The following is a 17,277-nucleotide window of genomic DNA, read 5'->3' on the forward strand; positions in this document are numbered from 1 at the left end:
ATGGCTGCGCCAAAACGTTTGAACATCGGAGACAGTGTATTTTATAAAGGAGACATTAAGCAGAGCGTTAATTTCTATCCAATCAGAGCAGACTTTGCTTAACACTATGTTGCAAGGTATATTTCCACAGGTAACCTTTGGAGAGCATTTCTACATGAATTGCTAGCCGACATCCCCGAAAGTTATCGAACCGGTTTGGAATTGACGTCAGCTTTTTAATTTTAATTAGCACGCGCGCCTTATCGTTTCATGTGAATTGTAACATCCATGTAGCGACACATTTCCCGGGGTTTCGTTGCCGTTTTTCTTTTAGGAAGAGGTAGATCTCAGATCTAAACAGAATAGAAATAATCAACTTTGACTCGTGTATTGTTGCAGGATCTACAACTCAAACTCGGATATTTTGCAATTTTAATTAATAACTCTGCGGCCTTCGTTATAATTTAATTGCAAAACATCCTCGTCATCTTTGTATATCCTGCAATAATACACGAATCATCGTTAATTATTTCTTAACTAAGCAACTATTGGCATGTGCTGCCAATTCATACTTGCCTCTGCCGTTCATGCTCCCCTCCCCGAGTCTCTTACCCTGTTATACCCCCAGTAATAAACTTTCCTTATGTGGTAGTGTGAACATATGGCTGCAAAATATGTGTGCTTTGCATGCTGCTCCCAGGGTTATACCAATATACCACATCTTTACAAAGCACATTCTTGTTGTTTTAAATCCTCAACTTCCCAAACCTTTCCTTACCTTGCCAAACCCAGGCACTAAGGGCTGGTCTCATCACCCGAGCATTTTCTTTTATTTTCAGATAGAAAGACCATCATAGCCTTTTTCATTTGTTCTTTTTTATCATTTCCCAATAATGAGGGCGTATCAAAAGACTTAACATCATTATAGCACGATCACCTACGTGCTGGGGTGAAGAAATGGAATGAGGAGTTTGAGTTTGATGCAGTGTACTGATAAATGTCAGAAAATGTTAGAATACTATAATTGTTACCACTATTCCAATAACTAGCACTTTTCATTTCAAACCAAATATAATGTCTCGGTCCTTTGAGTCTCAATACCCATATCAAGTCATCAAAAACGATTTACTTGTCCAGAACATATAAGCAACAGTAAGATAAAACGTCAACATCAGATGAAAGCTGGAAAATAACTGGAGAGATCGGGAAACCTATCCTTGAATATATTATAATATTTACAATATACAAAAAGCTGTACTTATTTTAATGAATCCCAGACCTTTGACCTTTATTCTTTCCTTTCTTTTATTCACCTCTCTCTTTCTCTCTCCACCATTTCTAGGGTGGCAATTCTTTAGACAGCCAATGGTGTTGATAATAACGTAAATGTCACTTGGTCACTGTCTTTGATTTCTACATCTCCTGTATCACTTTGATCATGGTCGTTTTCGTTGACTTTCGTTGACAAATGGCCATCCTGAACGTGCTTGTTGTCTTTGATTCCCGAGGAAGTGACGTCTTCATTAACAGATAATTCATTGTTGATATTGTTAGTTGTCCATTCGGGAACCATCCGCTTCGATAGCGCATCAAGCGTTTCCCTGCAAGTAAAAACTTCAGAGTTAAAACGCAACGCCTGAACAAAATATTGCCAATAGACCGAGAGTCAATTAAATGTTGATCACGAGTTGCCACCCTTTCTCAATACCAGGATTCAGAGTCATCTCTCCTTATCGTTACACAAATTTACGCGGGAATATTTCAGACTCTAGATCTGCCAGAAGCTTTAAGCAAGCGGGCTCTACTGTCACGTGAATAGATATGTTTCTCAGATTAATAAAACCACGTATCAACCTTATCAAAGGGCTATTATTGTTAAATACACTTACTGTATTCTGATGAGAGTTCGTTCTTGTCTCGCCAGGCGAGCTGACACCGATACCAGATTAAGTTTATGAGTTCCAAGGCATTCATCGATATTTTGCATATTCTTGTTCATTTCTTGTAAAGGAGGTGACTCCCATTTTTCCAGTACTTTGTGGATATCCTTCACTTTTTTTTTCTTTCGAAAAAACTTTACTCGCAGTTTCTAAGTAAAAAGTTAAAAAGACAACTTTCTGTTAAAAAATATCAATAGAAAAGCTGGTACTGTGATATGCATGAATAAAGGTTAAGACTAGTATCAAAATTACGAAATCGTGATAACGATTATGTCAACAAAACAGACACTTGACACAAAAAACATCGTAGACATCAAACTTCCTTGAATTCAAGCTTACACGTTTAATTAACATGCTCCTGAGCTCTATCCTGGCCACGATCCAAGCTCGGTTGACCTCCAGCCCCCTTTGAGCATCATTATGTATATGTTTGTATGTGTCACTTAACTGGGCGATCAGTAGGTTTAATAGTAACACGATACAGCAAAACAGGAACAGCACCACGACAAAACAGCTCCAGCCACTGAAACACAGAATCTTATCATAATGTGACGTCACCTTCAACACTCCTAGGGTTACGTTCATTTCCCCTCTAAACACCCCTGGAATCGATTTTGCCATTATGTCACATTCCAGATGTAAAAGAGCAGACTAAAATCCCTGATCGAGTACCGATGATGACATAATGGTGACATCACAGAATACAGAATTAAACAAAAGGCAATAACGATCTAGATACGACGGTCATAAACTCTCTAAGTACAAAAACAACGGTCAAATACTCACTAGATACAGAAACGGCAGTCAATAACTCTTTTGATACAGAAAAAGGGAAATAACACTCTAGATACAGAAGCAAACAATTGTTAATAATTCTCTGGATTCAGAAACAATTATCAATGCTCTCTGGATTCAGATAAAAGGTCAACAACTCTCTGGATTAAGGAACAACGGACAATAACTCTCTGGAATATAGACAAAAATAAACGAAGGACAATAAAGACATAAACAAATTAATGTGACTCTCTAGATACATGTACCTCAACACAAAGGACAAAAATGTAGACATAAACAAAGGGTAATAACTGTCTGGAGATATAAACAAAGGACAATAACTCTTTATATGCAAAAGCAAATGGTACCAACTCTAACAAAATAAACATTGGGCAATAACTCCTTAAAGCAGAACAAAGAACAGTAACTATCTACAGACATAAACAAAGGGCAATAACTCTCTAAATAAGGTACAGCAAGATGATATTTTGTTAACTTGTATTGCATGTTATGGATTTGTGATGAAACACCTATAAAACAATCCACAAATATAAAGGTACTCCGCACAAACACATGACCAACACGCGATGTTTGTCTTTACGTTCAAAATGCTAGGGGCTTACAGTCCATCAGCAGGTTAACGCCAAACATTGGGGAAGTAAGTCCTACTGCAGGGTAACGACAAATCTCGGGGATTAAAGTCTACCAGCAGGGAAACGACAAATCATAAATGATTTTTAGTGAAGACACAAAAGGGTATATCACATTTAGAATAAGATTTAAAATGAATCCACATGAATATGTATCACCAAACAGTAAAATGGAAACAAGAAATACATACTCGATGCTTGTGTATTCTATGACCTTCTCTGATTCTATTAGTATCCGGACGCCAAGAAACAAGATTGCCCAGAACGAACTGTAAGAGAAACAAGGCTTAAGTTGTTACGTTTGTCTTGTTGGGTGTTAATGGGAATGGTAGAATCAAATATTAACACCTTTTGATGCGGTAGAGCTAAACTGTATCACGAATCTGTGACGTCATTCTAAGACACGTTAGTGAATCTACAGGCTTAACATGTTAATAAAACCTTTCATATTTTTTTTTTATTTTTTTTTTCAAAAGAACGCTCACTAACTCGCGTTTCCTCTTGCTATGCCACCGGACAGGGACCTTATGATGGAATGTCCCATAATTCTGTCAGTGCCAGAGGAAACTCGGGTTAAAATCCACCAGTAGAGTCTACAACTTGCAATCTCTAACGATTGTAGAACAGATAAATAATTTGACACTATTAATTCTTTTTAACAGTTGCTTTATGTGCTGTCGAATCATAAAGTTTGGAGGCATTTTAGAGTATGCGTGTGGGGGTGGGGAGGGGAGGGAGGAAGTATAATTACATATGTATATATATAACATGAAGATATATTCAATATAACAGCATTGAAGATTGCTAACTTTGTTTTTGGCAACGACGACTAACTGATTGAAAGTTTTAACCTTATATTAACAAGAAACTCTGACTGACTGAAAGTTACTAATGTTATTTTAGCAAGAACCATTGAATATCTGAACTTACTTACCTTGTATCATCTATAACGACTGATTGAGAGCCACCTCTTAGGGCGAGGAGAAGCGTCCCACTGAAGACCATTAGAAATACAGCGAATACCACCATGAACTGGAAGAAGTCATTCATTATCACTCGAACCAGGATCTGCGCGTAAGCTCCAGTATGTCTACAAAAGTGACGGAAAAGGTCGTTCTATTTATCTACATTTTTTCTACAAAAGTGACGGAAAAGGTCGTTCTGTTTTTCTACATTATAAACAACAAAATATGATTACGTGTTATGTCATAGAATATAAAAGTGTAACTTTCAACCCCGCTTACGTTATATTCCTTATATACGCAATAAAAAATTACTCTGCAAATGAGAACAACCATCACTTCCGTGCTATCACAAGGAGACATAACATGAACATATTCATCACAAGTATACATCTGGCACGCAGAGAAGGCCGTCCTTAAATGACCATATCTATTGATAGGACGTTAAACAAGACTCAACCAGACCAAACCAGTGATGTATATAGGAGAGGAAGCAAAAAAAAAAATATCGACATCCCACGAGGTAAAAGGAGAATAAGACCAGGTGTTTCGGAAAGGTCAGCGATGTACATACATAAATGAGTTTCTTATCAGAAATAATCTGATTTTCATCATACGAACCCCACAGTTCGCAACACCAATTCCTATCCTTACTCTCTTGTCTGTCTCACATCAAAACATCATTACTCTCATATTTTAGCGGTTTCTAACAAAATATCAACAGTAAATGTACATAATTTTTATTCAATGATATGCTAAAATTTCAGTGCACCAAGATAATCATTTTTACAGTATATCAAATTTACCTGAACACCGATGCATATTTGAATATACGAAGAGTCCATAAGAGGAATACCACAGAGTGTATTTGCCATTGGTTGCTGTTGTTTGTAAAGCGGAGCGGGATCAGGATAAGTAAGAACAATGATGACGCCAATTCCAGGTAGTTAGATTTCTCTTTGAAATACTCAAGTTTGTGTCTGTTAAACATTAACAACAATGTATTATAAACATCTGATACAACAATACATTTATACATCGAAATTGAGTCTCATTTAACTACACGCGAGACAATTGCAAATGACGAGGCTATTCTTAGGGAATTGACAAACAATGATAACAACGTAACCAGGACAGTGTTATTGACGACGACCCTCAAACGTTTCGTGGAAAAACATCTTAATTACCGACGCACAGGACTGATTTTAGACGGTAGTTCCTTGGAAAGTAGCCCGGATGTACCAGAAACTGTTTTCACGTGTGTCCGCGGAATTAAAATAAACAAAAACAGTCGAAGACTTCTTCTTTTGAATTTAACATTATTTCTAATAAATTGTGAAAACATTATCATTTGGGAACAAATTCCAAATACTGAATAAATAATATGACGATTAACTTTATTGGACAATAACTCGGATCGACTGTATACACAAAGGAAGAAACAGGACATGATTTATATGATAAATAAACATACTAATGATTGCGTAAGCGGCTAAGGATCAATTTGAAAAAAAAAAACAATAAATAAATAAATTGCACTCACCATTTAAATTTCAAGTTTAAACATATTTTCAATTGATAATATGTTAATATATAATCAATGAATCTCTTTTATACACAACGAAGTGATTTTAAGCTGAAATTTGTAACTTTCGTAATCAGAAAAGTCAATCCTTTTTCAATCTTGACCATGATTACTATTTGACGGAGATATAGAATATACTTTCAATATATCAATTCTTAAACGCTTTGTAATAGATTGTTGGACGAATGAAGCAGTTTAACATATTACTTGATTATATGATGGATTTCCTGGAAAAGCGTTATGACGGCGGCGATCACACTGAGAACCTCACATACTGCACGTGCCCTGTCCAGGTGATCGTCATATACCAGGGGGTTGTCAGTCTTGGCCGCAGTGATGGCAGAGAAAGCCACACAAAATAGCGTGAACGTGAAGAAGACTGCATTTATACTGGAAATAGAATATCGTGACGTTAAACTAACACAAAAGACAATAGACTCCGTTTATATTTGTTTCGTATATCTTAAGTAGGAAAACGAGAGGATGATTGAAGGGGGGTTCAAAGAGTAGAATTTAAAGTGAAAAGCGCGTAAGTTCAGAAAGGGACCTCCTGAGCGAGATGATGGTTAAGGTATGTTTCCCAAACAATAGAATAAAGACATGTCTTTGTTTAGTAAAACAAGAGCAAACCAGTTAGCCAGTTTTATCTTATCCCTATCTTTAAGATTCCAGGATCAATGCATGTAAAGCATAGACAAACTACATGTTATATTACTCTTTCAATAAAAGACATATACGTAAGTAAATATTAAATATTAAACAAAAATACAAATAATGAAAAAAAATAATGTAAAATCAATAACCTAGACATTTTCATGAAAATATGATACCTTACTATTAGTACAAATCAACACACACCAGTCTGAAATTTCTCAGGTAGAACAGGTAACAGGTGAAGTTAAAAACCGTTAAATATAGGTACTCTTCTGAAATAGATTATAACATAAGGTATATAATGTTGGTAGAAGGTTTCATCCCTCTGACAACATTCTGTTCCCTGTGGCAAGTGAATGTGTCGCCTGCGCAGAAAGTTGGGTGATTACAATAGTTATTGCAAGGAAACAGAATTTATATTTAAAGTAACTTTGACCTTTAACCTTTGGACAAGTTAAAAGCAATCCCTGCACGCACTTGTGATAAGAAACAAAAATGCATAAAAATTGAGTTTAATGAACTCAAATAACAAAGGTTTTTTTTTTCAATTTTTAGCAACAGTGACCTTGACCTTCGTACCTGAAAAGCAATACCAAGCAAGCACTTTTGGTAAGGAAGTTGTGAATTTAATCGGCCAAATGGAAATCGCATAGAAACCTCTGTTCTGACGACGCCGCCGACATAGTAATGCCTATATGTCGCCCGTAGGAGGTGGAGACACTCCAAATTTGTCAGAGTGATAAACACAGGGCTTCCAAGGGATGTCATCATAATTAAACTCTGAAATTAACTACCGTGTATATTTTGTTATTGCACATTATGACGTCAGTAAAACTAATGAATTTTGTTGTAACTATAAACAGTCTTAATTGCAGTCCTCAATATCTTTCTCACGGAGTGTATTAGACAGTACTCACAGAAAGCGCATTCTCGCGAAGTGTTTCCATTTCCTTCGTATAAGTAGTCTCATGACGTCGTGGTTAACTATCGTCTGAAATGTCAAAACATCGTAACATTGCCATTGTCCAAACATCGTAACATTTACACTGTACAAACATCGTAACGTTAACATTGTACAATCATCGTAACGTCAACATTTTACAAACATCGTACCATTAACACTGTCCAAACATCGTAACATTAATACTGTACAAGCATCGTAACATTAATACTGTACACACATCGTAACATTAATACTGTACAAACATCGTAACATAAATACTGTACAAACATCGTAACATTAATACTGTACAAACATCGTAACATAAATACTGTACAATCATCATAACATTAATACTGTACAAACATCGTAACATAAATACTGTACAAACATCGTAACGTTAAAATTGTATAATCATTGTAACATTAATACCGTACAAACATCTTTCCTCTAACACTGTACAAACATCGTAACATTGAAATGGTAAAAAAACATCGTGGCATACGCATTTACACCAAAGCTATCCTCTGTCAGACCTCTGATACATGCATATATACACCACAGCTATCCTCTGTCAGACCTCTGATACATGCATATATACACCACAGCCATCCTCTGTCAGACCTCTGTGAAACATCATACATAGATATACCACAGCTATCCTCTGTCAGACCTCTGTGAGACATACATTGTAGATACACCACAGGTATCCTCTATCAGACCTCTGTGAGACATACATATATACACCACAGCCATCCTCTGTCAGACCTCTGTGAGACATACATAGATACACAACAGCTATCCTCTGTCAGACCTCTGTGAGACATACATCCATAGATACACCACAGCTATCCTCTGTCAGAGCTCTGTGAGACATAGATACACCGCAGTTATCCTATGTCAGACCTCTGTGAGACATACATAGATACACCACAGCTATCCTCTGTCAGACCTCTGTGAGACATACATAGATACACCACAGCTATCCTCTGTCAGATCTCTGTGAGACATACATAGATACACTACAGCTAGCATCTGTCAGACCTCTTTGAGACATACATAACTACACCACAGCTATCCTCTGTCAGAACTCTGTGAGACATACATAGATACACCACAGCTATCCTCTGTCAGACCTCTGTGAGACATACATAGATACACCACAACTATCCTCTGTCAGACCTCTGTGAGACATACATACATAGATACACCACAGCTATCCTCTGTCAGATCTATGTGAGACATACATAGATACACTACAGCTAGCATCTGTCAGACCTCTTTGAGACATACATAACTACACCACAGCTATCCTCTGTCAGAACTCTGTGAGACATACATAGATACACCACAGCTATCCTCTGTCAGACCTCTGTGAGACATGCATACATAGATACACCTAAATAGTGGTCACTTCTTACAATACATTAGTCATGTTTGGCTTTCTCAACCAATATATCGAGTTGTGTATATATTAGTAAACTCACTTTGTTCTCGCTTTTTGCAATTATTTGGAAGGGTGATTTGTCTGTTATTTCGAAATTCAGATGGACTGGACTATGCCCATTTTCATCGCTCTCTAGAACGTGGAAGAAGATATTAGCTTTCCCGTCTGTACCAATCAGATCTATCATACAGTTCAGGACAGACATTACTGTTTTCTGTAAATAAATAATGAAAGAAAATGTCAAATCTACAGTTCAGAATGATCCTCACAGAGTTCTGTTAGAAAACAATTAAATAACCGAAAACGAATCTTCAGTTCAAGAAGACCTCAGAGACGTCCGTTAGGAAACAGAAAAATTACCTAAAACAAATCTACAATTCAGAGTACTGCCTTCACAGACCTCTGTTAAGAACAATGAAGAAAAAAACAAATGTTTACCATATAAACCAGGACTACTAATCAAGTATTGTAAACGAAATTGAGAAACTAACTCCGAAACTTTATTATCGGTTAAGTTATAAACTCAACGAATACATGCCATGAAGGTCTGCTTCACTAACACGGGTATATCAACGACTGCCGCGAAAAGGATTTCCTTTTTAGCAATATAACAAATATTTCTGTGCCAGGGAGCCAATACATTTACTATACATTATTACATGTTTCTTTTTTTAGTTTCTCAGCTTCATCCTGACAATATGCCCCCATCGTGCTGGTCCTTTTAAACAAATTTCAATCCTTTTCCCCAGTTCACCACTTTGGTAGAATGCTACAGAATTAGAAGAATTCGTAAGACTAACTTCCACTTCATCTTTTTGGTACCATCGCTCTTAATAGAAAATTGAAATCTAATTGCCCATTAATGCACCTGGCCAAATTTTGACTAAGTCAGTCTATCCGTATTGAACAAGAATAATTTAGGTCGATGGAAAACACTCTAGTGGGTTCTACTATACTGCTCTTTAAGGGCCTGGAGTAATATTGACACATTAGTTGTTTTTTAATCCTTAATCGCATTGAAAGGTTTGTTTTTAACATTTATATAATTAGTTCCCTTAAGACATTAATACAGGAGACAAAATTTAGTTCAAGTATGCCTCGAGATCAAATTTAGTTCAAGTATGCCTCGAGATCAAATTTAGTTCTTGAATGCCTCGGGAAAAACCTAGTTCAAGTATGCCTCGAGATCAAATTTAGTTCTTAAATGCTTGAGATCAAATTTAGTTCAAGCACGCCTCAAGATCAAATTTAGTTCTAATATACCTTGATATCAAATTTAGTTCAAGTCTGCCTCCAAATAAAATTTAGTTCAAGAATGCCTGCAAGGAATTTGAACTTTCTTGTTACGCCAAACCCATTTTCTCTAAAACTATAAAAAGGGGGGGGGGGGGGGGGGGGGGGGGGGGGGGGGTGGGGGGGGGGGGGGGGGGGGGGGTACTTAATATGGCCTTCTGTACCATTAAAGATCAGAAACGGCCAAAATCCTATATATCAAAGTAAGATTAAAATCTACCTGTATTTTTTTTATCCGGCCTACTTCATCGTATCAAAAGGGTCATAACTTGAAGTCATTAAATCAATTACAATTGCATTAATCTGCTCTGCTGATCTAGTCTAGAAGCGTTTTGCAGCAAAAGACAGATAGAGTAACAGTATGCAAATCGGAATGTTATCTTGGAAGCTTGTTCAAAACAAAATATAACTGTGAAAAATATTTTGTTTATGTAATTAACAAACCTCCATTTTTTCAGATCGTAGCAGATCGTTGAAGCTGAATTCTGATTTATTTTGTCCAGAACTTGAAAACATCGCCCGTACTCTAAATAAAAAAAAATTCATATCATCAGTTCATTAAAGGTGAAACATTAAGCAAGGGTGGTTTAAAAACACACAACTCAACATAAATTGAGAATTGAAAACAGAAAAAATGAAACCACATCATACAGCTGATGTTAGGGACATCAAAAAGCTGCTTGGTCCTTCTAGGACTCGTTAGTGATGTTAAGGACATCAAACAGCTGTTTTGTCCTTCTAGGACTCGCCAGTGATGCTAGGGATATCAAACAGCTGTTTCGTCCTTCAAGGTCTCGTCAGTGATGTTAGGGACATCACACAGCTGTATCGTCTTTCTAGGACTCGTCTGTGACTTGAAAGACATCAAACAGCTGTAGCATCCTTCTAGGACTCGTCAGTGATGATAGCGACATCAAACAGATGTATCGTCCTTCTGGGACTTGTCAGTGATGTTAGGGACATCATACAGCTGTATCGTCCTTCTAGGACTCGTCAGTGATGTTAGGGACATCACACAGCTGTATCGTCCTTCTAAAACTATCTCGGCGTCGGTGATGCCTAGGATATGAATTGTTGACACCCAGAAGGCAAAGAAGGATATTCAACAGAGCACGAAATAAATGTCAAAATCTGGATGGGACGATACATTCAATTAAATTCATAATTTTTGATATTAGATTTAAAAGCAATATCAACACACGTGTATCTAAAATCAATGTCAAACACGTGTATATAAAGTCAATGTCAACACACGTGCATATAAAATTAATGTCAACACACGTGTGTATATAAAATCAATGTTTCCACACGTGTATATAAAATCAATGTCAACATATCTGTGTATAAAATCAATGCCAACACACGTGTATGTAAAATCAATGTCAACATATGTGTGTATAAAATCAATGTCAACATATGTGTATATAAAATCAAGGTTAACAAACGTGTTTATAGATTCAATCATAAGATAAAGTTGCTTAACAATGGTAATGTTTATGTGCGAGATTTCTCTACTTTTTATAGATTGAAAACATTTTTTTTCTTTAGTAAAATGTCTTTCTCGATTATAGGGATGAAAAGCAAATTTCGTGTTATCTTCTCCGGGTAAAACTTACTCATAGTTCTTCATGTGAAGTATAAGCATGGACGCAATTTCATCATTTCTGTTATCAAAAGCTGTGTAGAATGGTAGCTGCCCTCTTCTGTTTCTGACGTTTGGCCAGGCACCGTTCTCTAAAAGTTTCTTACAGACTCCTTTGAAATTGTTCTTCGCGGCCATATGTAATGGTGTCTCCCCTTCATCGTTATGTGCCGACGGATATGCGCCCCGACTCAATAGGCAGCTGAGAAGGACTTGTACCTGTAACACATATTACCCGAAATAAATTCTCCTACATGGCGGATGTCGTCGATGAAACGGAAGACGCTTTCCCTTCCAGAACACAAGGAAGTGCCCCCCCCCCCCCCCCCCCCCCCCCCCCCCACAAGGTCCCATATTCGTGAAACTCATGCTCAAATACTTGATAAATCTGATACATGATTTAAAATGTGTTCAATAATTTCAGAAAGACTTCTATTATAATTTTATTTTCAGTATTTATGTGGGTTTTTTTCAAGTGTAAGGAAAGTTTGATCGAGCGCAGGGTTCATCGCTACCACCCTGGTCTTATTAACCTTGTAATTGTCCTATAGTCTAATTGTAATTTTACATTTTTGGTTATATTTCCTAAGTCTTAATTTTATACTGTAAAAGAGGAAGTTTACGTGAGGGAGAAATTTATGCTAATTACGCGGATCCTTTTTGATCGCGAAAATCCCCCCACTTTTATTATTTTGATAATAATTTGAGTATACTCTAACTACAAACGAAGGTGACTCAATAGCAAAAATTACAACCACGCGTATAGATTATGTATCGAAATCGCGAAATTAACCACACACGGCTCGATGTAACAATTGATATTCAATATTTGGATTTGCTTGCGTTGCTTTGTGTTTAAGGCAAGCAACAGCTTTTAGCAAGAAGTTTCTATCCTTGAAATGAGAAGTGGTCAACATGTTTAAGTATTTGAGCCAATTATCCATCCAGGCAGATTCATTTACAGCCAAAATAATAGAGAAACAAATACCATTATAAATATTAAAGATAAACGCCCTCCCTATTTCTCCTACCTGTATCTGTTGTTAACTATGTGAACATGTTGCCCTAGTTATGTTTTTTATTGATAAATGTCGATACCTGTTGCTATTTTAACACCTTATGAAATATTTACCGATGGTTGAGAGTACTATTGACATAAATGTTCATTTTCAATTTACCCGTTCCTCGTTCTTTAGTTCGTCGACAATATACAACAGGGCCTTGTCTCTGCTCCCTTCCGTCGCAATCGCGTGGTCTATATACACCTCGTTCTCCGCATCCTGTTTACCTATCCGGTACACATTCGTCTTTTCTGTGACCTGTAATTATTTAAAATATGTTCTTCGTAATCATCCATTGTAATAAAAAAATGAAGTCGAAGAAACTTAATATTGATAAAATATACTTTGACATTACTTACTGGTGTGAATACTTATATATTGATGTGACTGCTCTCAAAATAGTCTAGAATGTTCATCGCCCGGCTTATTTCGGGAAAAATTTTCGGCTATAAGTAGCAAGGTTTCAATGTGTATTCTCATCCAAACATACCTCCCTTTGGAATGAATCTTCCAGAACTATATTTCCGAAGTCGTCTAGAGATGTACTGGTGTGTGGAAATCCGGTATGGTTCTCTGGTCTCTCGCGCTCTATGTAGATTGAAACAAAAGCCAATTGGACCTGTATCGTTTTTCTAATTCAGTTTGGAAGCACATTAAGTAAATCAAAATAACTTCAAGTGATCAATACGAAATAAATATGTAGTAGAACTTTTAATAATTTTAACATGTACATGTATCTCTCAATACTAGACACGGCATTCTTTTTTAAAATCTGTTAATAAACAAATTATTTTCCACTTCAGCGTATGTTTTTTTGTCTTTTTTTTGTGTGTTTTTTTTTTTTTTCGGCGTACCTGGCCATCCAGATTTACATGTCAACATACATATACAGGTCAATCCACTCATTTTCTAACCTAACGTCGGGTTTCAAAATATTTCGCTGCCATATTCCTAATGTGAATCACGTGATTAATGTCTCGAGTGACCATTGCCAATGCAGCGGTATTGTAACTTGGATCATCTCTGAACATTGGGCAAGGTATATATATGTATGCTCTGTATATATATACCACCAATCCTGCAGATTATGTCTTGTGAATGATGGTGTTGGCATGCATGTGCCAATAAGTTTTACCTTATACAGTAAAAAATATGGAATGGAAAGTATATTGACCTAAAAAAGAAAAAAAAATTATAATAATTCTTGGAATAAAACTAATGGGGAATTATGTATCAAGTTAGGATGGGGAAGTAGTTATTAAATCAAAAGCCCACAAAGTGAAATTTAACAATATCTCTGTGGATAAATGCATTTGTAATAGTTATCTGCATCTATTGTGTAAACAACATAATAGGTTGGAGGACATACGACTAACACATTTAGATTAAAGAAAGCAGCAAATTCAGGGTCACCATGGGGAACTTCGGATAGTGAACTTTGTACATGTTTTCTTAGACAAATAATATGCCCAGTCAAGCTAGTCACTCTAAGGCTTCGAATGCAGTTCCTCCATTAAAATGCTACACATTTAACTACAAGGGCAGCTGTACATGCTGTAAATGCACATTTTCCCACACATGCACGAGAGGTTCTGGCAATCATTCAGTCAGTATCAAAAATATTCCACATTAGCTAATAACAAATAACAGGGGGAGACAAACCAGCACTCAGAAGTCCATAGTTATGGGGAAAACACCACTTAAGCTGGACAGATCGAAGGAACTTTTGAAAGGATATACAAGCAAAATGTAGCCAGTGAGTTGGAGGGTTTTCAGTCGGGTTTTAGCTTACAATATACAGGTCCTAGAATTCCGAAATCACTTAAGAATATTTTATCTGCCTACTAATCTGGAGATACTTGCAGCCAGATTAAGAGCTGAAATAGAATTAGGTTGTATTTTCGCCCCCATTTCCACACTTCCAATTTCAACTATGGTTTAATTCCTAAACAGAATTGGAGCATGAGACTCGTTACCCACTATAATTCCCTACAGGCAGTAGTGTAAATGGTTACATTGACCCTGACCAGTATTCAGTGACATATATATCCTTTGATTAAGTATTAAAATTATTTTAATTCACAGTCAGTAAGCCCTCATAGGCCAAATGGATATCAATTCTACATTTCTTTGTTGTCGGTAAACACTAATGATTTGGACAAGGCAAGGATTAATTTTTTCAATGATCAGTAATTCATTCACGAATGGGTTGTACCATATTGTGCTCACTTTTTCAACAATTTTCTACCTTTTCCAATTGGCATATGAAAAAAAAAATCTATGTTGAATACATCAGATCATTATCTTGATGACTTTATTTTGGTTAATTCCCACATCATCTTGTAAGAATTACAAAGGGTAGGAGATAAGATGCACACATGTGGTCAAGATTCCTTCAGCACTAACTTCAATAGCACTAGTCTATTCCTAACCAAATCTAGTTTACAAACGATACACTTTCAGATGTTTACTGATGACACAGTTTACTTCAGGAGTGAATAGGTCAGTCTTCAGTGGCCAGCTCGGTGGCAAATCCTGGACATATTGTCTGATGTCATTTTTCCCTGAATTAGTGCCCATTGTAATTTTATAAGCAATCCAGATTTGGTCAAACAAACAACAGGGCAAGCGCTTTCTATTTAGATCAGACAACGAAGCTTTAGTTTCACTATTGAATAAATGTCATCAAAGGCAATAAGAGGAATTTAGAGGAATTGGTTTTATTATTTAAGCCCAGCAATATTGATTGTAAAGCTAGGCATATATCTGGCTGATAAAGAAATTGCTAATAGTTTTCTGGTTTTCAGTGATTTGTATATTAGCGCCCAACCCCCCATATGCTATCAACCGTGAAGTGTACAAGTTGTTAATACAAAGAAAACTTACCAGACAGGTCCATAAGTATTTAACATGTTTGTTCAGAATATCATCTGTCATCTTTTTATCAACATGTTCGCCCTAAGTGAGCGATATGTATTGGTATATAGCTTAATTATCACGAAAGTGACAGTTCTATGCCAGGCAAACTTTTACATCCCTGGTATTAGTTATTTACTTAAAATCAGGGATTTGGAAGCTGTTGCCCAAATGTGTGTTGCGAGGAAACTGCTTGGGTGTAAAAAAAGATTAAATCCAACCGCTGAATTACAACTCCCAATAATCATGATATATAAACACTTTTAATAGAAGTTTGAGGAAAAATTGTAGTTCAGTAAATAAAGCATTAATGTCCTGGTGAAATTTATTACAAAACATATCTCATTCGCTTCAACAATCGCCTCTATTAGGGGTCACATATAAGAATTTTTTTTATATATATATATATATATATAATCTATTGTTTGCATTACAACCAGTCCGTAAACACTTGATGCTTTCTGGTTCTAATATCCTAGTTTGCATAGTGGGTTCATCAATAATAAGCGAGCGTTCTCGCATACTCATGCCAGACCAGATGGTTTACATCTGAGCATTCAGTGTCATGGAGTCCAGATTTGGTGGCAGGGCAAAAGTGGGATGTTGATTACAAATCTACATAAGACGGTACAGTTTCTGCAAAGGTTTGAAGACGTTGCATGAATGTTGATCATTCATTGTGGTACTGGGGAAAAATACCCCTTGGCTGACCTCTGCGAGGGCACTTGTTAAGATATTGCTATACATGAATCTGTCACAAACATTGATAGTATGGTCACAACTGTTGCCTAGATAGGTGTGGAGATATAGTGACAATAATATAGTGGATTATCATTGGTTCATCTCAATAGTCTTATAGCAAATTTTGTTATAGGTTTAAGGGGTTATTCTAGTATCCAGACTTGGCGGAGGTTTCATCAGAATTGTATAAAGATGACGGTTCATTTGACAAGATTAGAAAAGGATATATTCTTAAACACTCTAAGGTGGAATAGAGACATTATTCGGGTAGAAAACAAATGTGAAAATGTATGTTTCCTGATATGCATTATCAAGATAAATTATGATCTGGGCCACAGTTTTCCTTTTTCCTGTAGCGACTTCTGGCCTCCCCTGTTGTTGGTGGCGGTGGACAGTTGATATTTTTTATATCTTGATATCCATGTCCACATGGCGGATGTCGCTACATCTCAGGAAATCAGTACTATTATTGATGAAGTTTCCATGACTGATGATTGGAAACAATTATTTGATTGAAGTCTCCTTGATTGATGATAGGAAACTTATTGCATTGAACTTATTGAGATCAGAGGATGTCTGTACCCAGGATCCTCTTGATTGCATTGAACTGTTTTCCTTGATTGATGATAGGAAACAATGCATTGAACTTATTGATATCAGAGGATGTCTGTACCAAGGATCCTCTTGATGTTT

The 17,277-nt window shown here is 36.5% G+C and overlaps 1 protein-coding gene and 1 long non-coding RNA gene across 2 annotated transcripts; both read right to left on the reverse strand.

Annotated features, from left to right (window-relative positions):
• Positions 1–592: 592 nt before the first annotated feature.
• On the reverse strand, positions 593–2,007 carry LOC117342467. The gene is made up of 2 exons (XM_033904633.1): positions 1,869–2,007; positions 593–1,580 (listed from the first exon to the last, which is right to left on the reverse strand). The coding sequence occupies exons 1-2, from the start codon at positions 1,976–1,978 to the stop codon at positions 1,334–1,336; spliced, it is 357 nt and encodes a 118-aa protein (XP_033760524.1). The 5' UTR covers positions 1,979–2,007; the 3' UTR covers positions 593–1,333.
• A 7,043-nt stretch (positions 2,008–9,050) lies between these two features.
• Positions 9,051–11,927, reverse strand: LOC117342468. The gene is made up of 3 exons (XR_004535867.1): positions 11,841–11,927; positions 10,669–10,750; positions 9,051–9,145 (listed from the first exon to the last, which is right to left on the reverse strand). It is a non-coding gene; the product is annotated as an uncharacterized LOC117342468 (long non-coding RNA).
• Between the last annotated feature and the right edge of the window lie 5,350 nt (positions 11,928–17,277).

The sequence above is a fragment of the Pecten maximus genome, chromosome 14, assembly GCF_902652985.1.
Source record: "Pecten maximus chromosome 14, xPecMax1.1, whole genome shotgun sequence".
NCBI classification, from domain to species: domain Eukaryota; kingdom Metazoa; phylum Mollusca; class Bivalvia; order Pectinida; family Pectinidae; genus Pecten; species Pecten maximus.